Raw genomic sequence first — 24351 nt, forward strand, 5'->3', positions numbered from 1 at the left:
TTTAAAACAAACTGCTTTAAGTTTTTACTTGAAAATCCAGGAACTATTTAAATGACTATGTATCAACTTTGATTTATGTTTTCTAATGTTTTTCTTTGTTATGAAGAAATTGTGTGAATTGCATTGTGAGTGGAGTGTGAGGGCCTCAAGGGAGAATAGTGTTTGTACTAATTGAGCATACCCTCTTGAAATAAAGATTATTATTATTATTATTATTATTATTATACCTACCTGGAATAGTGCTAGCTTTGCTGTCTGTATTTTCAGATGAACCTGAACTCTTTGGATTTATATTGAACTGAAAAACAAAAGAAAGGAGAAGTGAAAATATGATTTATTGCTGGAAAGTTCGTCTTTTCAACCTGAGCTGCAATTCATTTATACATTTTATACTATAATTATATATATGTATGGAGTACTTTTCATTATTTAAAGAGATATTATTAAAGTAGATCATTTTTTTTTAGCAAAAAAAAAAGAACCTCTTTGTGTTGTTCATTCATAATAAATCTTTTAAAATAAATAGATTATTATTATGTTCTTTCCTAAGTAAATAAAATTCAATTATTAATTGAATATTAATTTAATATATGAATATTAATCATAAAAGTAAATCTGAAATTATAAACAGGAAACATAAAGCAGATAGTTTTGCAGCTAAAATAAACAAATTTTGAAAACAAAGGAAGCCTACTTCAAAACTAACAAAAACTGTTGTCCAGAGATTGTTGATTCTCTTTTAAAGAGATATGACAATATTTTCAACCTCCTAAAATTTTCTCAAAAATTATGTTCTGAAGTCACATTTTTTTTTATTTATTGCAAATTTAGGGTTGAGGATAAAAAGGTATTTGGATTATTTCAACATAAAATGAATATGGTTATTTAAACCTTTAGACAGTAGCATTATCCAAAATCATTCTACTAAATTAATATCAATACCAGTTTATTTTTTCCATGCAATGTCCTGTATTAAATTTACCTTTGCTCTACTTTACTTTCATATGCTCATTTTTATTCATTTTTTATTTTCATTTTTTTTTCATTTAATTTTTGGAGGGAGGAAAACTTATAAAACTAAGATTGAGATATGTCATTTTTGAAATTGTGATGCATTTGAGTTTACCATTAAAAGACATACCTACATATATTAGAAAGTAAATTACAATTTATAAAATTCTTGTAGATGAACTGAAGCAAAGAACAAAACAGTAAAATATCCAGCATCTCATTGTAGTCAATGTTATACTGCTAACACCAAAGTTGTCTAGAAAAGCATGTAACCTTTTGCCTTCTAATAAGCTTCTTTGACTAATCATGAGTTAGTTCATTATTTTATAAGCACTGTGAATGTGCATACCAAATTTCCTACATCAAGCTTTTCTTCTGTGAATTTAGGAAAAGGGGGAGGGTACTTTTGGTATTATTCCTATTACACTGTACTTATTCCTAGAAAGGAAGGCACATTACATACACATGAGGTCACGAAATAGCCCATGTTTTACAGTATTGTCTTGTACATGATTTCATATGTTCTTTTAAAACTTGTTATCTTTTATTTCCACATTGTTAAAAAAATATTTATTTCTTCCTATCCCCTGCATGAAATCACAATAGGAGTATAAAAATTTAACTTCATTATTTACCGTATATCAATGCATAAATTTAAACTAAAAAATATAACCAACTATTTCAGTACCATCATCTGTGCACGCCTATGCAAACAATAGGGCCAATTGTCATATTCCAAATCCTTCATAATTTTTTCTCCTTTTAAAGAGAACGTCAGTTATTTGCAATGCAACAAAGCACACTTTGATGATTACACTGTCTTCATGGACATAGTTTTTATGGAACAAAATTATTATCCTTATTCATTTTTAAAACTTGAATTTTGTTTCCAGTCTCCGAACAAAAATCAGGAATAAGATTAAGAAATACCAGATCTCTATGAATCTGTACAAAAGTGTGATAGATTTTAAGATAACAAGAGTGCACATGCTGAATTGTCTTGCAAGATATGCTAATCATGATCTTTTTAACATTGAAAGTCTTAAAATAAAGGTTTTTAAAAGAACTATCATTGATTCATGTAAATGAGGTCAAGGTCTAAGAAACTGCCAGACAGACATCTTCACATTACTATCATTCCATATCCCAAATATAGTTGACCTTCTTCTGAGAAATGAACCTCTTATCAGTGCACTTTAACCTTGACCACTGATCCAGGAAAGAAGCTTAAGATCAGATGAACCCTGTCTGGCGGACATGTAAACCTTGCAAGGATCTAATGCACTAAATATTATTATCAAATGGACATATGAGAGATGGAAACTTTGTAACATAAAACAGTGTATAAAACATCCAGGTCTTCTAGACAATAAGAAAACTGATAATGAAAAAAAAAAAATAAGTTCAATTAAAAAAGCTTAAAAATTGTAAAGGGTAAGGGTTTTGATTAAACCCTGTTTCTCGCCTGCAATTTCTGCTGTAAATGTGCACTTTTACTGCAAAAGTACATTTGTAAGAAAGTACTAAAACACATTTTTTTCCCTTATAGCCCTATTACCGATATGCCAAGGCTTCTGAGTTTCATAACATTCTTTGAAGGTTTAACAAAGGCATTGATGTCTTAAAGTATTTAACAAAGACAGATGTCAATAGAACATTCGTAAGTGCTTTTTTTACGTTCATTTGCAGAACTTTGTAGATGAGAATACAAAGAACAAAAAGCAAAATTGACAAAATAAGATAGTAACAGGCTAAAAATGAAGTTCTACTGCTACTAGTGGGCATTAGGCAAGAAATCTTATGATCAATTCTCATTTAATCATTTTAATAAGCATTTCACAACCAAAACCATAATTGTGTTAACCATTTGGATTTAACATATAAAAAATTGTCTCAAGAGCTGTTTAAAAAAAAAGAAAATCCCTCAGTTAACAGGTTATGGTATTCATTGTTATAAAAGAAAATTGTCTGGAAACAAATCAAATTCATGCTAAGCTGTATGCAATTTAAAATTGTTTACACTACCCTAATTTTCTTATTTAACTGAAACACACAGATATCTGTATATTAATTACCATACATGATATTGTGGAGTAAACAATACTATACCTTTCCTGCTGAGCAGCAACATAATAGACAAGGGGGATCTTTGATATGATACTACTGTGGATTCATTTTTATTTCGTTGGATACAAATTTTGATGAGTTTTGTGGGTACAAGTGAATCCCAATTTTTAATTTTCAACGAATAAATTAAATTAAATTTCAAAGGCTTTGTATGCAGTGTTTGGCAAAATCATGAAACCTATTATCCATGAAAATGAAGTTTTCCTCAGTCCACGAAAATTGGTACCCACCAATAATAAATGAATCCATAGTATTAATACTGGACACTATGTTTGTTGTCAGTTGAACTGACATATTACACTGATTTCTCTCCCCTTGGAGGATTTGATGCTGACAGCAGATCATTATAAGTTGTTGATACATTCATTCACAACTTATGTGGATTTGGGGCCATTTAGGACTTGACATAATATAAACAGGTCTCCAAGTTGACTTTCAGTTGCCTTTTTTTTGTGTGTGTGTTTTAGGTTTTGCTTTTTCATGGAATATGCTCTTGTATTCATGTACATATGAAATGGGTAATTTGCATAGATGGGAAATGATATATCAAATACTGTTCTGATATAAATACAACAACAAAAAACGAGAATGTGGCCATATTACATGGATGCCCCACTTGCACTATCATTTTCTGTGTTTAGTGGACTATAAAATTGGGATAAAAACTCTAATTGGCATTTAAATTAGAAATTTTATATCACAGGGAACATGTATGCTAAGTTTTAATTGATTGGACTTCAACTTCATCAAACACTACCCTGACCAAAAACTTTAACCGGAAATTTGCACTATCATTTTCTATGTTCAGTGAACCGTGAAATTGGGGTCAAAACACTAATTTCACATTACAGTTAGAAAGATCATATTATAGGGCACATGTGTACTGAGTTTCAAGTTGATTGGACTTCAACTTCATCAAAAACTACCTTGACCAAAAACTTTAACCTGAAGCGGGACAAACGGACGAGAGGTAAGACAGACAGACGGACGCACAGACCAGAAAACATAATGCCTCTCTACTATCGTAGGTGGGGCATAAAAACATGCATGCATCCAGTTGAGCAACTCTTTATAGTAAATCTCCACAAATTTGTTGGGTGGTGAAGCAGTAGACTTTTATAATACATGTATATTATCTTTATGACCATTAATTAAATTCACAGACTTTTAATTTGCTAAGGGGTTTTAAACATGACTTTAAAAACATGAGAGGAATCTTATCAGCATGCAAATATTGTAATTGAATAAAATTGATTTTTCCATTGGGTACATGTTTCCTCAACATGATCTTGATCTTATACAATGTTGGGCCTATTTGGAACAAATATATTTGAAGGGTCAGGATTGTTGGTCTAAACACCATTTACATAAAAAATATTTTTATAAAAATTATATCAGTAAAGGTTTATCTGACAATGAAAATTTATTCATACAGTTGTTACATACTAACTAAAAAGGAATTTTTGTAAGAATTTCTTTTAAAAGCTAAAAAGATTTTAAATGGACATCAGCTTTTTTTTGGAGTGATATACGTCCTACTGATAGAAATTAAAATGTAAAGAATATCAAACAAGCTTGAGCTGTGTTTTCCCAGACAGTTATTAGGTTAATTAGAAGCTGCACGTATTACCTCCCCTTATTACCAACCTCCTGAACTCTCTTTTGGATAGCATGCCCAAACACATGTGTTCCATGAATAACGTGACGTAACGATCTATTTCTACTTTGCTATAATCATAACACATTCACATATTACTAAATGGGAACATAAGCTGAAATCTTACAGGGTAATACCAATGCTGGTCGAACACTATAAGTGAAAATCGAATGGCTATTTGAATACAAAACTTGTAAAACTTTTGGCTACTTTTTAATAAAATCAGGTTAACTTTCAAATTCATTGTAATGCCTTAGTTTTAAAATAATAAACCTAGACTGATAACAGAGGCTCCCTCAACACTAAATTGAGCAAAAGATAAAAGCCTTTTTTTACTGCCTTAGACTTGTCAGATATGTCTTTTAATTTCTACAATAATTAAGCTGTTCAAAATTATTCACTTTTTAAATAAAACAAGAATGTGTCCCTAGTACACGGATGCCCCATCCACTTTATCATTAGGGTAAAAACTCTAATTTGGCATTTAAATTAGAAAGATCATATCATAAGGAACATGTATACTAAATTTTAAATTGATTAGATGTCAACTTCATCAAAAACTACCTCGACCAAAAACTTTAACCTGAAGCAGGACAAATGAAGGGACATACACACAGACCAGAAAACATAATGCCCATAAATGGGACATAAAAATAATCTGAATACTTATGTCAGATATCAATTTATTCAAACAGTAGAGATAAAATATAAACTTATTCTTAATATCCTCTTTACCTAAACTTATGATATGAATAATGGTGTTCACCTTTCTTCTAGTGTTTTGGTCAATTCTATTTAAATTGAATGAAGAGCTACTTAAAAACCTGCTAAAACCAATTTACATTGTATAACCATATTTCTTCAGTATTTTAGAAAGAAAGGTAAGAGTAGAAGTATATAGCTATGTCCCCATAAATGGCTGAAATCTTAGAATATTTGACAATGCTATAATTAATAAGTCTGAGGTGGCCTAGTATTACAAGCACCAATCTCTGTCTAAGTTGAACACATGTTGTGACAACACTAAAAATCAAGTCTTTCTTTTACAATTAATTTTAATTATGATATATATGGATTGGATTTAAAAAAAGAGGTCACATTAATAAAATATACAAGTAAGGAACTATTAATGAGCTGTGAGGAAATCAGTGCACACATCACAAAACTGAAATATATTGGGGAAAATCAGTAGTTTAAATAGAGTAAGAAGATTATATTTCAATAGCTAGATATGTATGGGTTTTTTTTCAAAATGCAAGTGATTATACCAAATCATGTCATTTTAGTGTTAAATGATACAAAAAGATATGGCATATCTATACAAAAGGGTTTTACAAAGAATTTGTTATCATGGGATTCATGCCTATAAATATTTAGAAAGAAATATACTGAACAAAAACATGAGAGTGCACATATTGAAAAGCTGCTTTACTTATCATAATTACATTGCTGAGAGTGAGAAATCCTTACTTTTATACCCTACACAAAATATAGTAATCTGCTTGTTTAAGTATTAGAGAAACAGACCTAACATTGACCAAAGAGCATTGAAAATAAAGTCAAAGTGAACACTTTACTTTCATTTAAAAAAATATAGTTGAGTATTGCTTACAGTATCTGAGATACAGACTTGAACACAAAACTTAACCTTGATCATTGATCCATGAAATAAGTTCAAGGTCAGATGAAACCTGTTTGACACTTTTCAAGGAACCCCTTCACCACCTCTTTTAAGTAGGTGTCTAATCATTGAAATGAGATCACAGACAATGGATTTACAGACAAAAACATCCTAACATAAGTATTAAGTATCTAGGTGTTCTTCCTTCTGAGCTATTTTTAAAACTATATAAAATATAGTCGGTCTTGATTAAACTGTGGAGTCAAGACTAAGGTGTGCTGTTTCCTGTCGAAGCGTTAGCCGCAATGGAAGTCAACTTTTTGTTTAACTTTGTGAAAGGTCAGTTTGAGAATGACCACTAAGGGTAAGTCAATGATATTTGGTATGTAGTTGTATTAGCATAAACAATAATCCAAACTGACTTTCAAGCAATATTTCCAAGATTCATGCAATATTTTAAAAACATTAAAGAAAATAAGGTTTATCAAAATATGTTAAAAAGACCATAAAACTATGCAATAATTCATTCTTCACAGCTCACCAGATTAATGATGTTTTCACTCACACAATGTTGTCCGCGGGTCTGTTATAAGAAAATAGATTTCTATATATAAATTGAGTAAATATTCAATACATATAGGTATGAAAAATCCTGATTTCTTAAAGCTTCAGTAGACAAATTCACTATTGAGTTTATTAATGGAAAAAAACACAAACTTGAATCAACTAGCTACTTTCTACAAAGATTTTATATAAAAGGATAAATACAATCGGAAAATATATGTCATAATACTTACAAATGTAGTGGTTATCTTGCTTTTAAATTTGTCTGAAATAAAAATTATCAAAATTATTTAAACTGAAAATTGTGATATCAACTTATAAAAAAAAGTTATTCTTTCATGATGGGAAAAACCAAGTTGAGCTATTTCTTACTATTTATAAGCATTCAGGATATTTTGAAGGGATGAGTGTGAAAAACCTATTGTATCAGATAGTATGCTCACATGAAGGTTATTTTAGGTAGCCTTGAATTGTAGTTCTGGAGAAATATGTGAAAACATTTCATACATGGCCTTTATGTGTAAGAGGAAGTAGATGAAAAATAATTCTAAAAATGCACCACATAGTATAGTATGCTGAAATGAAGCTTGTAAATCATCATAGCAGCTCATTTTTAATTATACATTTATCTTATATATAAAAATAAGAAGATGAGGTATATATTAAGTCTTAGATGCATGATTTTTATTATTAGTTGGAAGTGGCTTTGAACTAACTGTCAGTAACTGTGAGTACTCTCAGATCAGTACTTAGTGGGATTTTTTGGTTGTAGGGATATACAAGTACCCGGCCAAGTCCACTTTGTTTTTTTGCTAGATGTATTTCTATTTATATCCATCTGATGAGTTTTTCAACTGATTTTTATAGTTCGTTCTTATGTTGTACTGGTACACCAATGCATCAACTATCCCCCAAAATTTAAATAAAGTGGCTGATAGCAATTATAGGCAACCATACGGCCTCAACAATGAGAAAAACCCATGCATATCATCATTTACATTTATTTAGCTAGGAATACATATATACTACTGTTGATTCATTCAAATGATTCTAATCTTTATGAATTTCGTTGGTAAAGGTAAACCAAGAAATTTTAAGTTTTTTCAAAAAAACCTTTCTATAGCCTGAGTATAGGCTTGTATTCAGACTTTGGCAAAACAATAAAATCGAATATCCATAAAGTAATTTTTTTCTCTAACTATGAAAATGTGTACGTATTGAAAAACATGAATCCACAGAATTTGACTTGACGTAGAAATCTGATTGTAAGTTCACATAGTCCTTACACTTCCAAAAGTTCAAATTAGATTTTAATACTATTTACTTCCATTGTTAGGAAGTATACTGGTATAAAACACAGTCTTGATCTGTATATTAATCAGATAGATTTATACCTAAGCTATCTTAGTTCTTGTGATTCAACCTAGAATTCTATACCTTTAACAGTCGCTACCCATATAAGTACACAGAAACCAAAGTTACTGATACACATATTCACCCACCTGTGATGGATGTACTGGCCTTTACAGTTTCATGTATTGGTTCCGGGTCATCGTATTCTCGTTTAGGAATGGCTGGGGCATCATTCTAAAATATGTCATCATAATAATAGAAATAAAAAGATTACGGGTGATTTAAATTTTGCCATATGGCATTGGTTTCATCCATCATTGAAGACTAGATAGTGGCCTCAATATCACATATAGCAGGCTATTTTCGCCTATTTTTAATAGAAAGAAGAAAATCGCCAAAAATTAATTTCGCCAATTTAAAAGTATACATGCAAAGGTATTGATAAAAGTTTTGAATCTGCCAAAATAATAACCGCCAAAACATTTTGTATACCTTATTCAATGAAAATGGCAAAATTTTACACCTGCGAAAATAACCCGCTATACAATATCTATTTTTGATGAACTTGGGTTACTTGGTTGCAGTTTCTTAGATATGTACCCTTGGCACTCATACCACATATTTATATACCTACTAACACATCATTCAATGCAGGGTAGAGACAAATCTTACAAAGTTAAACTTCATGTTTCTGTCAGCAATTTTAAAAGTGATGCAGTTATAGCTAGAGTTGATATTATAATAAAATTGTTTTCAATTTGACCATAAAAAGCTTCAGTCCAAGTATAAAATTCCATAAACAAAGACACACAAAAAATTCAGAAACAAGAATATGTATCCACATAACACCATACCCCACTCACACTATTTTACCATTTAAGTTACAACAAAATCTGAGACAAGCCCCTAATGGGGCATATATTGTTTAAAGTTATATCACAACTTTATGGTAAAGCCAAATAAGGTGAAATATATAACCAATCTTAAACCAAAACTTTAACCTAATACATGACAAGCCAACAAATGCACACACCAAAAGCATAATGCCACTTATTACATAAAAACCATCATCTATTTCAAATCTTCCTAAATGTACTGATTACCATTGCTATAAAGTGAAAAATACAGATATGATGTAACTAAATATTTTATGGCTTTTTGTGACCTGTAGTTTATTTCTGGATAAACTGTTCAAGATGGAATGTAGTTACTCTTTTCTTTTAATGTGTTTTGATTAATTTTTTTGGTTACTAAGTATATCTTTTGTACTGTGACATTTTCAAAATTGTAAATTTCCTAAAAAAATAATAGCATTTCTATGTATTTAATGTTACAGTACTTTTATATTAAAATAAGGTGTTATCTACTTACATGACCTGACACATCTCCAACTGGAAAGAAAGTAGAATATAAATAAAAACAAGAATGTGTCCATAGAACATGGATGTCCCATCCGAACTATCATTTTCTATCTTCAGTGGACAGTAAAATTGGGATAACTCTAATTTTGCATTAAAATCAGAAATATCATACCATAATGAACATGTGTACTGAGTTTCAAGTTGATTGGACGGCTTCAACTTCATCAAAAACTACCTCGACCAAAAATTTTAACCTGAAGCAGGACTAGTGGAAGGACGAACGAACAAATGAACGCACAGACCAGAAAACATAATGGCCATAAAGGGGGCATTATAATCTAAGTTGTCATTATTTAGAATTTGATGATTCATGTTCAGTAAAATTTCTTTTATAACTAGTATGAATAAATGGTGTTTTACAGACACAATTTGAGTAAAGTGTCTCACTAGGTGCATAATTTTCTTGCTGTGTTGAAGACCAATTTTGTCTGCGTTTTGCTCTTTGGCCAGGTTATTTACATATTCCAGGTTTTCATTCCCTATTCTATCTCCTTTCTTTTCCTATAACGCATTTTATTAAAATATCATTCAAAAGAAAATACTCTGCTTTGTACTGTACTGGCAAATTGAATTGAACTTTATATAAGCTACCTTGCAAGAAAGATGTATCCCAAGAGACATGTCTCCTTAACTAGACACATAATTAAGGCTTCAAGCCAGGCTTCAATTTTTTAAATGCTGCATAATTTGCAGATATCATAGCAGTAAATACCTTTTTTGAAGTCTTTAGCTTGACTCAGCTTGGAAAAATGCTTTCTGAAGACATCTGTGTACAATTTTTTTAAGGAAATGATATTGACTGAAAAGGTGGTGGTAATTAATTCTTAAAAACTTGGGATCATATGTATGACAGGTAAATAGGAATCCAATTTTCAAGAATGGAGGTTATTTTAATTCAATTCAATTCAATTCAATTCAATATTTTATTGGAAAGAGCACAATAGAGTGGCTAAACTCTTCATCAACCCTCTGGGGAAGACACAGAAGCCTATACATTGAAAATGCTTAAATTTTTTTTTTAAAACTAAAAAATTCAACAACTCTTCTAAGGAAAAATCAATTTTATGAAGATGACTGAAAAAGATCAAAATTTTGAGAATGTTAACTCTTTTCAGTGACTACACTCTTGATCGGGGCAAATGGGATTTCTTGTTTTTCCCAAACAGAAAAGGAAGACATACTCAAATAATGGAATTCTAATTTAAAATATTATTTACCTGCTGAGTATTCTCCATCTAAAGGTAAAACAACCTCCTCGTACTGTCTAACTCTTGGTGCTGAGCTATTAATAGATTGTGTCGTGGCGATTGTTTCATAAGCGCATTCCTTTGGTGCAGGCCTTGTTGAACTGCTTTTGTTCACTTCAGAATAAACACTATCTTGAACTGCATGAGTGCTCCTCATATTACCCCTATCAGGAACTGCATGTGTGGTTTTACCATTACCTTTATCAGGAACTGCATGTGTGGTTTTACCATTACCTTTATCAGGAACTGCATGTGTGGTTTTACCATTACCTTTATCAGGAACTGCATATACTGACTCAGAATTAACAGTCACATGATTGGAGGAATTCCTACTTTGTTCTTCAATAGGTTGTGCCAGTTCATAGTTGTCCCCACCCGCAGCACTTTTTGACTTCTTAACTGACCCCTGATGACCTATTTGCTTTTTAAGCCTGTTTCCTTGTGTAATGGTTGAATCTGTTTTCGTACAATTAATTACTGATACAAATTTAGGTTTATTTTCATCAACTGATGTTTGCGGTGAAACCGGTCCAGCAAATCTTGGCCCACTCGTTTGTGGTGGTGGTGGTGGTGCAGAGGATACTACTTGTGGCTGTTGGGGTCTAGCAAAGGCAAATTGAGGTCCACTTGGTGGAGTATTCTGTGAAATTATAGTTGTTCTTGGGGTTACTTCTGGTAACACACTTTGTTCGAATTGGTTAGGAACAGATTTTGTTTGGTTAACAGGACGTTTGAGTACAGAGTCAGAAATACGTTTTGAGCTGCTTAACTCTGTATGAGATTGGGATGCTGTTTTCTCAAATGAAGCACGTCTTTGCTGAACTGTTAAAGCCGGAGTTGGATCCACCTCAACTTTTGGTGTTTCAATATCCTCTGATGCAATTTTAGGTGTTGTATTTTCATAATTTTCTTGAAACACATTTACATAAGGTTTTTTAACCAAATTTTCAACTTCTTTTTCTGGTTCATGTTCATGTTCAATCTTTTTTACAACCTCAGTGTTAGTTTCTATAATAACTGGTTCCCGGTCAGGAATTGCAGGAGATTCGTCTGTATGGTCATACATTCTCACAGTGTCTAACACGTCTAACTGTAACTTCTTAAAATCAGAGGCTGCATCTGCATAATTATCATCTTCATCTAAAAATTTACACAAAGATTTTTTATAGCAAATGAAAAATTTCATTACTTTATTACAAGGAATACCATTTCAAGCCTTACATTTTTTTTTAAATTACATCATCTTATATCTTTTAGAAAGAAACAAGGTGAAAACAAAATGATTAATTTTGATACAACTCTTTCTAGCCAATTTGCCCCAAAGTTGGTCATCAGATGCAAAAAGCATCAATTTTGACAACTTTTCGTTCTTTCTCTTGACCAAAAACTTGGCCAGAAGACCCAGGAATGCTGGTAAAGGTATCCAGCTGTAGTCGGCATGTAAAGTGGACCCTAGTTAACAAATTGACCCCAACAGTTGTTAGGTTGGAGTGAATCTGATGTTGGTTCAGCAGTCTACAGGAAGTCATTTGGACCAAAAAATACGGAATTTCACGATTTTTTCCGATTTTTTACTTCAAATGGACATGAAACAGAAAGTAGTCGTTTCCTATGGGTATTTCAATAATAATAATGATCAGTAGTTATATGGCCGTGGGTTTGCACTACTTTTGCAAGTTTTATGCCTCTGTAAGACACAGATGTGAAGCCCACCCCTCCAGAAAACCGTTTCAGCCGATTTCAATTTTCTAAGCCTGTATTTGTGCTCCAAATGCAACTTATACACAAGAAACATGAATATGGCTAGCTTTAAGTTGACAAAACATGCATAAATTTTAACATAAGTATCATAAAGTATGGAACGCCATTGGAGCCAAATAACGGTGCTTCCGGTACATCCGTCATATGACAGTCACCTCATGGTAAGGGTTAATAACTAGTGAGTGAAAGAATTACATTTGAAATACTCAGTCATAAATTTACAGAACAATTAATAAAGGGATACCAGAAGAACTGGATTAACAAGTTTGTTTCTTCAATTGCAATTCACTAAACAAACAACAATGATTTGGAGTTTAGTATGACAAACATTTTCACAGAACTAGTAAACTTTTGTTAAGTGGCCAGCTGTAGCCTGTCTATGAGTGTGGGATTTTTCTGCTGTGTTGAAGACCCATTGGTGGGCTTTGGCTGTTTTCTGCTGTGTTGAAGACTCATTGGTGGCCTTTGGCTGTTTTCTGCTGTGTTGAAGACCCATTGGTGGCCTTTGGCTGTTTTCTGCTCTTTGGTCGATTTTTGACTCTTTAACACATTCTATACTTCCTTTCTCAATTTTATTACTATTATACTCTTTGTACTATAAACAAGACACTTTAACGATCTTTAACAGTATTGTTGTAAAATTTTACAAAGTGAGATATTTTTGGTGATTTTTGTTTAATATCCTTTCGTTGTACTTAGCAGTTTATCATTGTTATATAAAAAGTATGACTGAACTTAATACTGGTACCTGTATTGTCTGCTGCCTCAACCTGATCACTCTGAAAACAAACAAAAAACATTTCTCTTATTATTAGTCTCATATACACATGTATGATTTTTAAAGTTAGTTCTTTCTTTACCTTATTGCAATTTTGACCTGCCAACAACAATGTTAAGATTTCTATATCAGAAGAAACTGCATACAAGTACTATATATACTGTGGTTCTTAACAAATCCGGAGGATGAGTTTGTTTGAATATGTTAATAAGTATGACACATGGAATATAAAATTTGTAATATAAATAAAATGATTGACAGCTTGAAGACCTTGAGCTAATATTAAAAATGATCACGTTACAGTTTTATCCAATGAAATGGAAGCTCTCGCAAGTCACTTTTGGGTCTCGTGTACGATCTTTTGCATATTTCAGTTAATAGAGCCCCAGAATTTACAGAAAGTTAAGAAAATGTGGGATTTTTTTGTTTGCACCCCATGTATGATCATATGCGTAGGTAGTTTCATTATGTCATCAGAATATCAAAAATGTAGGATTCCAGCGACAAGGATTAAATAATAAGACGGTAAAAATTGTTGTTGTTTTTTTTGGTTTTCAATGTATCATACAAATTAATAATATTTTACAGGTTGTTCATCTCATTAAAAAATGCATATTTTAACATTTAAAGCTTTCATACACACTGCTTTACTTCCGTTAATTTATTTATTTCGATTATTAGATTATTAGAGCGTAGATAGTGTACTTCCCCCCTATTTGATCACAAAAGGAATCATGTTTTTTCACAAAATTTTGTACTACATTGAAGTATTGCATTTTATTTTTTGTCAGAACTGTAAGAAGAAACTTTTAGTAATTTATCCAAAATTAAGGGAAGTCTTAACAATCCTATAGTTTGAAAAAAGTTTTTTAAGATGTGGTACACATGATTTATTGCTACTAGTATTTGTTATAAAATGAAAACAAATGAAGATCTTGATCTTTTACATTTTTCAGTTTCCTAAATATTTCAGAGGCTGATACCTTTCAAAAAAAGGGTGGAGCTTCAGCCATGGAATAACATGAAAATGAATATGTTGTTCCATAGCTATGTCCAGCCTTCTTTCCTTTGGATTTTAGTTGAGTTGCATATTTAATTTGCAAAGTAAGGTATAACATCAAATTGCAGATATACCATGGTTGTCTCAACACACTTTTTAAGCAAATTATTTCATTAAAACATCAAAGGAAAAAAAACAATTTATGTTACAAGCATGGTTATCAAAATTCAAAATGCAAGTACAAATGTATTTATTTTCACAAAACCTATCCGGTGACAATTTTTTCGCATTAAACAATCATGAACCTGAATTTACAATATTTTCCCTTCTCTGTTTGAACAAAACATTGACCTGACTACCTATTAAACCTGGTAAGCAAACTAACTAAATTCTAGTTAAACATATTATTGCAGAACAGATCTAAAACTATAAATATGTAAAACTTACATCATTTTTAAACTCTATGTTAATGTATTCACTTTCATTCATAATCTCAATGTGTTTCTGGAATAATTCCTTCACTGCTAAATGTGCCATCTCATACTGTTCCTGTACAAATTCAATAAATTTTTTACTAATTATACAAATGAAATATCTGATTTCACAGACCTAAATATATTCATTTCTTTCTGTCCATAAATGTTTATTAAATCTTAAGCCATTTTACTGTAAGTTTATTTTTTTATCTTCATCATATTCTATTCTTCATTAAATAATAATCATATAATTATATGTATACATGTATAATGATATTTTTGTACAATGCCTTCTCTGGTAAAATCTGTAAGTTTTTGGACATAAGGAGGAAATTATCTTTAAATCTTACCTAAAATATGATCCAAATTCTAGAAGCACTGCACAAGCTTTACATGTGTAGTAGCAGCAGCTATCACAATTACAATACAAATGTATTCTAAAATATTACACTCTCAAAATAGGCTTTTTGAAGAAACAATACTTCATCAGCGGCAGATCCAGAAATTTTCATAAGAAGGGGGAGGCTACTGACTGCCCTAAGAGGGGGCCATTGCAGTTATGCTACAGTGATTCCCTATATAATCAACCAAATATTTTTCACAAAAGGGGGTAACCTAGATCCGCCTACTTTCATATTATAGTTTTGAAATAATAAACTTACTGGTGTCTGAATCATGGACTGCCTCTGTTCCCTCATACTCTTTACAATTTCATAGAGATTAAAATCCTCGTCCAGTTGCTGAAACACATAAATTTTTGATAATTTAATCTTTTTTCATGTTTCAACCAATGACTATTGATAATTAAACCACAAATATTTATTGCTATTTAAATGTATGCGGAAAGAAGCACCACAGTACCTAATTCAAAAATTTCAACTAATATCTGTTAATAATCCTTATGCCTTATAGGGTACTACTCAAGGTAATTTGATAGTTCCAAAGCCAAAAACTGAACTTTTTTAAAAATCTTTTGCTTATTCTGGATCAATTTTATGGAACGGACTACCATTTGAAATGCGTAAAGTGCAAAACACTTATTCTTTTAAACAAATTATAAAACTATACTTGAGACAATCCCAATATTCAGTCTAAAAAGAATTGCAGATATTACTCTTATAATGTTTGATTTAATGATTTGTATATTATATCTATTTACTACATGCAATCTGTAACTGTTTTATATCTTTTAAGCATGGTACATGTACATTGAACTATTATGTCTATACAATATGTGTTGAATTGTTGTACAGTATGTTTGCTTTTTCTCTTATTATTATTATTATTATTTTTTTTATTTTTTTTTATTTTTCTTGTATCATGTGTATTGTATTCAGGTATATGAGGGCCTCAGGGAAGATTAGTAATTGTAACTAACTGTGATTACCCTCTTTAAATCAAGAATTTATTATTATTATTATTAAATACTAGTTTGAAGTTCTGGTCAAAAATTAATCCATTAATTTTCACAAAGAAAATTATCTCAAAAAATGTTGGAGTCTCAGTGCCAAAACATATCTAATACAATAACCCAATCTCAGTCAAATAAAAAGCTAATGAAAATGAATAAATGATTGGTAACAGATTTTAATCAATAAACAGTTTATATCTAGACACACTTACTCCACTTTTCAGTATTTCCCAGGCGTAATCTATTGCACAGATAGTTCCCGTTCTACCACAACCAGCACTGAAAAGACAATAACATTTATGTTTTTTTTTTAAAAGAACAGTAACAGTGATAGAGTGTACTATAAGGCAATTTTGGAAATATTTCATTTATAAATAGTCCGGTGACAGAAGTGTAAAAAGTCGTCTAGATCGCTAGTTTAATCTCCCCAAATAACACACGAATAAAAATGGTCTTAACTTAAAGACAAATATGTCTTCTTTAGTTTTTGCCCTGTCGTCAGAATTTCGTACGGTCACATTTTTCTAAAAAGTCGTTTTAATGACTAGTAGTATATTGGAGAGTTTCAACCCCCCTTTTTCAAAATGAAAAATTGTGTATGTTTGCTTACATTTAACTGAAATAATTTTTCCTGAAGCTATTTTCATATATCGAAATATACTATTTAGTATTTCATTTTCTTATAATCTATAAAATTTGCGAAGTTTAGACTGTTAAAAATTGAGGTAATTTTAATTGCAAATTCAGACACAAACTTTAGTTTCTTCTTCATAGTAGTAATAAAAATCATCCCATAATATTTTTAGCATATAGTATTCCATAAAACTAATCAGTGATAAAAATTTCGGAACCAAAATATGAAAAAAAACTTAAGAAATCAATGGAAAAAGAATGGAATAAAAAACTTCAATTTCAACACGGAACTTAATCACTTGCCTTCCGTCACATTTTGTGTATTAGTCAATAATTTGCTCTCAACTGATATATGATATTACTACCTTTTCGCTATTATATACATATTTTTGCACTGATATATGCTACATCCTTTGTTTGTATGTGTTTATATTCTATGTTTTTTGGTTATAAAACATTAAATATACTTTGTCAGAAAAGTCTAATTGTAAAATCAAAATAATTGATGGATAGCTTCAGTAAATATTCCGTGATATGTCAAGTCCGTTGCAATTTGCTCCATTAAGTCCAAAGAAAAGACAAAAGTTGCTAAATTTTATGCAGTGCTTTTATATGCAAAGAAAAGAAAAAATGGACTGAAATTTTGAGTCAATTTACCAGTATAGGAAAGTCGTTTTTTGTATCTGCATTGAATAAAAGATTAGATGAGGTGAACATCAATATGTTTCATGCGAAAGCTGTTAATTTACAGAAGTTCGTGAGGCTGTTTATCATTGTTCATGCTACAAAAGTTACACAAGTAAACATATTTGTTCCCCCTTTTGGAGCCAGGAAGCTTCTAATCTGATATTTAATGACGACATACAATTATCAGACTGTTGACCCTCAGTTTCGGGTATGTATACGCGTTCTAGAATGCAGTCGTTCAACTGGAGCGCTTGTATATTTTGTTGCAACAAAACATTTTAGAAAGATAAAAAAACTACTCAAGTTTGAATCAGATGAGCGTGTTAGGAATGTTTTAACCGTGTCAGATAAAGTTAAAGTTGAAATATTTTCCCGTCCATCTTTTAAACTTGAAGCACTCTATCATTTTGGTTGCATTACAAATTATTTGCTAAAAACGAAAAAAAAGCAGATATCTCAGATCACGATACTGCTTCTACTAATTTTATTTTGGCTATTGACAACGATGTAATGGTCATTCCTCATGACACCGTTACTAGATAAATATACTACTTAGTAGTAGATCTTTTCTTCCAGCTGATTCTAATTTAAAATATTCTACTTGTAAAATACAGTCTAAACTCAATGATTTCTATAGAAATTCAGCTGTCAAACAACTTCAACAAGTTCAAGGCAAATATAACAATATTTTGTAGCAAAATAACTTTTTGAGATGCCATATCAGCTGCTAGTCAATTGAAAACTAAACTCAGAATTTTAATGTCAAATGTGATAGACACAAATAACGGACATTTATGTCATTCCGCTGCAAGTATACAATAGAAAAGACATCTCTACAAACTCTACAGAAGTATACCCAACTTCGGAAGAATTGTCTCTTTCTTCTTCAATTCAGTCAATGCCTTCGTCTTTATTGCAATTCATTTCATGGTAACTCGATGACACTGCATAGCCAAGACTATTCTCAGAAAATGGCATCACAGAAATTGCGTAGTTGCGTCAACCGTTTGTGTGGCCTTTTTTTTTTTTACTCCTTTTCATTTAGGATTGGCTTTACAAATGTACCATGCGTTTGGTTCGAAACACCTTGTTGAAATATTGAATGCCAATGGATTTTATGCTTCTTAAAGTAGAGTGCGACGCTATCTAATGTGTTGACAACCATGAAATTGAGCAAAATCAAGATATTGTGTACGTCTCATGCATAATGTTTCCCCGTCATCTTTGCAGACAAGCATATGGATGTCATCTTAACCCCATTTTAGATCTCAGTTAAATCTTGGATGAATTGAAAGGGATGGTTTGAAGCTGGTATTTCTTTGGGAACAAATGTCTTCGGACTTCCTACAATACCTTGTCTGTACTTGTAAAGAAAAACTCAAAAAAACGTTTTTGTGCATACCTGTGGCCATGAGTGAAATGTATAGAAATATTAAAAACATGTCTTGTGACGGTTGGTGAAAATGAAGATGATGGAGATAACGGTTGATTAGGTATAGAGCTTGTTGAACTGATACACACGGTCCCAGCCCCCGAGTTTGGGGAGTGTTGGCGTGCCCTTACAGAAGTCAAACCCCGACACATTCTGTTTGTGTCTGTTTCAAGTCACGAGACGGTAATGCAGTGTTTGTCGTATGTTTCTATATACTATATTTTTTTGTTTCTTATTCATTTTGTACATTAATCAGGTCGATATATTTTTTGTTTGTTTTACAATATTCATTTCGTGAATTGAAGACTATGCAGTATAAATTTTACTCATTGTTGAAGACCGTACGGGACGTATTGGTAATTTATGTCTCATTTGGAGGATTGCCTCATTTGCAATCATATCACATCTTCTTTTTTTATATGGAATACTTTTGAAGTTTGTGGTACGTTGCAAGGGAAAAAAGGGGGGATATAGGTACAAAACCTATAATGTAATAGATATTAACCAGCGTAAAATATGCAACAACAGATAATACTATATGGAAGCAGTAATAATTGTGAAAAAAAAAACCAAAGCAACAAATAGTCTATAATAAAACCTGAAGTATCCGCAATTCACTTTAAGGTCATATTTGACTGTAGTGTTCTATTGCTTTGAGATGATACCTCACCCAATATGATAGTTTGAAAAATAATTTTAAAGTATTGTCCTGCATGACACTTGATTTTTACTTGAAGTTGAAATTTTTCAAAAGGTTAAGGTGCTCTAAACATTTTATAGGTTGAAAACTTAATTTTTGAAGTTTTGTTTATAAAACGTCGTTTTCGGATTTTTTTAATAAAATAAATCTTAATGATTAAGGTTTATGTATAATAACAAGCATTAATAAAGCCAAAATAGTATCGTTTGTATTTATGTGGAGTTTAAAAATAGAAAAAAATGTCAAAAATGAAACCCTCCCGAATTTTCACAGATTTTCACAAATGACCTTTGACTTCAATTTTAAAAAATTGTGACCATACTAAGTCCTGACGACAGGCATATTGTTATAGTACACGATTTCCTCTTTCCAATGATATATTATATAGGTGTGTGTTCGGTGGGGAGATTAAATTCGAAAAAATCTACCTTCAGTCACCGCACTAAAAGGGACATAACTGAAGAAAGGTAAAAATGATGCCACCAAAATTCTAACTTGATCTTGGTTTGTTGGTAATTTCACATTGTGTTTCAGTTTCAGAACATATGGTTGTTACAAAGTTAAGTTATTTTGAAGAAACAGCTAATACAGTCATTTCCCCATTTTTAAATAATTTGAAATCAATGCCATTCAAATTCAGACTTGATCTGTGTTATCGGAAGGTGGTGATAGTCATTGTGTATAAGTTTTAAAACATTTTATTGTGGAAAAGAAAACGTTAAAGTGTGGAAACTACAAATTCAGCAACTTTTCAATTTACAAGGGGACATATCTCAAGAACAGTTATAAGGGACAACATTTAAATTAAATCTTAATCTGGTTTGTTGGTAATAAGTATTGTGTTTAAGTTGCTGACCATTTGGTTGTGGCAAAGTAAAGTTAGAGTGGGGAAATCTAATTTTCAATTCATAACTTAACTTGAAAAAAGGAGAATGAGATGCCAACAAAATTTAATATTGATCTGTGTTTGATAGTTATAAGCATTGTGTATAAGTTTTATAACATTTCATTTTTGCTAACTGAAATAAGATGAAGTGTAGCAGTCCAATAACTCCCGCCTATCTATTGATTGTAGATGTCAGTTTTAATTGCAATGCTTGCTCCCCCTAATTAAAGACTTGAGAATAGTGACATCACTGACACATTCTGTAAAATTTTTTTTTTTAATTTTCGCATTTAACAATTGAGCTGACTTCACATTAATTTGTTCTGAAGGTTTTCTTCTTTTGTTTAATTAAACCTATATATATTTTTGCATAATACCTGGTTACCCAAAATGACTTGACAGAGATACAAGTCTTACCTGCAGTGAACAACAACAGCAGCATGATTGGGATCTTTTGTTCTGATATCACGCATACGTTTTATCATTGCCAGAATAACATCAATATCATCAGGTATTCCATGATCTGGCCACCCTGTGTAGTGATATTGGTAAACATCTTGTATACCATCAGCAGTTATCAGTTGTAGGTGGCGCTCTATACAGTCATCGGCTAATTCCTCTTTTCTTATCTGGAAATTAAATCATAAATAAACTACTTGACTATATATCAAATAGTGTACCGGTACCTCTAATATTACATGTATATCCCTTTCCCTTTTTAAGAAGATTAACAAGCAGGTTTTTTTTTTTATCAAAATTTGAAATTTACTCCACAAAATCTTTAAGTACAGACCCCTGATATAGATTTCCTTTTAATAACATTCATACAACAAAACATGGACAACTAATGAGTCAAATAATATTAAAATGTAAGTCAACAGGAATACCAATATCAATTTGCTGAGTATTAGTAAAATAAAGTTGTATTTGTAGGATATCACTAGCATTACATTGTTTCCCTTACTGAAAGTTTAATGGCTTGATTATAAAGAGATTATATAAGAAGAGTCAGTAAACAATACAGAACAATACATAACTTACATTGAATAAGTGAACCATACCAAAAATTTAGAAAACAACAACATTAAGGCAATCATAGTATGACAGAAAATTGCATCATTAATATTTTCTATTTACTTACACATGCTACTTCATAATTTCCGAAGCGACCAAGTTCAGCTCCTTCTTCAACCCAATACTGAGCACATTTTTTCTGTAATTAGACAGCATAGTGTAATGTTGTACATTTCATATCAAACAAAAGCTTTATTGTACACTGATGATGATCAAATGATGAGTGATGTCCAGTGGCAAATGTTACATGTATATCAAGTTTATGGTGAATACCTCAGGGAATTCTAATCACCCTGTTTATTTAAATGTCTTATCTTTATATAAATGGTGTTAGATCTAGTTTTTACTTTTTATTATTCAAAATCATTTATGTTAAACAGGTGTTAATCTCATTTTTGAATAGAGTAGTGATTACTTAATGTTGTAAATAAGCTGTTTTTCATGGTACAATGTATATAATTCCTTGGACTATTACCTAGTCCCAAATAATAATGTAAGGGTTAAAGGTCCATTAGACAATGTAACACACATTTCTTTGTGAAAATGTGTACAAGGATAAGAGTATCCTAACGTAACGCCAATGAGAACAAAATAAGTAATTGTTCACCAAACTGACAACTGTAGTGTAAATAAAAATAAAATATCAAATTAAATTGATGGGTCCTCATTGGTTCCCAAAAACTTTATCATAATCACTCGAGCATGAAATATAGGTCAACAAATGTGAATCAAATAAGTGTGTTTTAAAGAGACAGATATTTTTACATACAAAGTAAAATCCAAATAGAGAAGTGAGAAAATGTGTGTCGCAGGCAAATTGTGGAGATAAATTAAAATGGTACTGCTGATCCTTACCTTTCCAGCCCCGACCTCTCTACATGCCATCATAACAACCTTAACGTTTTGTTCTAGTGATCCTTACCTTTCCAACCTCTACCTCTCTACATGCCATCATAACAACCTTAACATTTTGTTCTGGTGATCCTTACCTTTCCAGCCTCTACCTCTCTACATGCCATCATAACAACCATAACATTTTGTTCTGGTGATTCTTACCTTTCCAGCCTCGACCTCTCTACATGCCATCATAACAACCTTAACGTTTTGTTCTGGTGACCCTTACCTTTCCAGCCTCTACCTCTCTACATGCCATCATAACAACCTTAACATTTTGTTCTGGTGATCCTTACCTTTCCAGCCTCTACCTCTCTACATGCCATCATAACAACCTTAACATTTTGTTCTGGTGATCCTTACCCTCCCAGCCTCTACCTCTCTACATGCCATCATAACAACCTTAACGTTTTGTTCTGGTGATCCTTACCTTTCCAACCTTGACCTCTCTACATGCCATCATAACAACCTTAACGTTTTGTTCTGGTGATCCTTACCTTTCCAACCTCTACCTCTCTACATGCCATCATAACAACCTTAATGTTTTGTTCTGGTGATCCTTACCTTTCCAACCTCTACCTCTCTACATACTTAACGTTTTGTTCTGGTGATCCTTACCTTTCCAGCCTTGACCTCTCTACATACCATCATAACAACCTTAACATTTTGTTCAGGTGACCCTTACCTTTCTAGCCTCTACCTCTCTACATGCCATCATAACAACCTTAACGTTTTGTTCTGGTGACCCTTACCTTTCCAGCCTTGACCTCTCTACATACCATCATAACAACCTTAACATTTTGTTCAGGTGACCCTTACCTTTCCAGCCTTGACCTCTCTACATGCCATCATAACAACCTTAACATTTTGTTCTGGTGACCCTTACCTTTCCAGCCTCTACCTCTCTACATGCCATCATTACAACCTTAACGTTTTGTTCTGGTGATCCTTACCTTTCCAGCCTCTACCTCTCTACATGCCATCATAACCTTAACATTTTGTTCTGCTGATCCTTACCTTTCCAACCTCTACCTCTCTACATGCCATCATAACAACCTTAACGTATTGTTCTGGTGATCCTTACCTTTCCAGCCTCTACCTCTCTACATGCCATCATAACAACATTAACATTTTGTTCTGGTGATCCTTACCTTTCCAGCCTCGACCTCTCTACATGCCATCATAACAACCTTAACATTTTGTTCAGGTGACCCTTACCTTTCCAGCCTCTACCTCTCTACATGCCGTCATAACAACCTTAACATTTTGTTCTGGTGATCCTTACCTTTCCAGCCTTGACCTCTCTACATGCCATCATAACAACCTTAACGTTTTGTTCTGGTGATCCTTACTTTTCCAGCCTTGACCTCTCTACATACCATAATAACAACCTCAACATTTTGTTCAGGTGACCCTTACCTTTCCAGCCTCTACCTCTCTACATGCCATCATAACAACCTTAACGTTTTGTTCTGGTGACCCTTACCTTTCCAGCCTTGACCTCTCTACATACCATCATAACAACCTTAACATTTTGTTCAGGTGACCCTTACCTTTCCAGCCTTGACCTCTCTACATGTCATCATAACAACCTTAACGTTTTGTTCTGGTGACCCTT

General features: G+C 31.9%; 1 protein-coding gene across 12 annotated transcripts in view; it reads right to left on the reverse strand.

The window, feature by feature from the left end:
- Positions 1-24351, reverse strand: part of LOC134689200 (uncharacterized) — a 54534-nt gene that overhangs the window by 3811 nt on the left and 26372 nt on the right. For 2 of the 12 annotated variants that reach the window (XM_063549497.1, XM_063549507.1), the window contains exons 5-18: positions 22896-22910; positions 21907-21978; positions 21183-21394; positions 16640-16706; positions 15679-15756; positions 14988-15089; positions 13511-13541; positions 10972-12141; positions 9705-9724; positions 8483-8567; positions 7214-7245; positions 6958-6999; positions 3037-3054; positions 232-298 (exon numbers count right to left, since the gene is read on the reverse strand). In XM_063549497.1, coding sequence (XP_063405567.1) covers positions 232-298; positions 3037-3054; positions 6958-6999; positions 7214-7245; positions 8483-8567; positions 9705-9724; positions 10972-12141; positions 13511-13541; positions 14988-15089; positions 15679-15756; positions 16640-16706; positions 21183-21394; positions 21907-21978; positions 22896-22910 — 2011 coding nt within the window. The other 10 variants (XM_063549502.1, XM_063549499.1, XM_063549505.1 and 7 more) reach the window with 9 other exon arrangements.

This window comes from Mytilus trossulus, chromosome 1 (assembly GCF_036588685.1).
Source record: "Mytilus trossulus isolate FHL-02 chromosome 1, PNRI_Mtr1.1.1.hap1, whole genome shotgun sequence".
In the NCBI taxonomy this organism is placed as follows: domain Eukaryota; kingdom Metazoa; phylum Mollusca; class Bivalvia; order Mytilida; family Mytilidae; genus Mytilus; species Mytilus trossulus.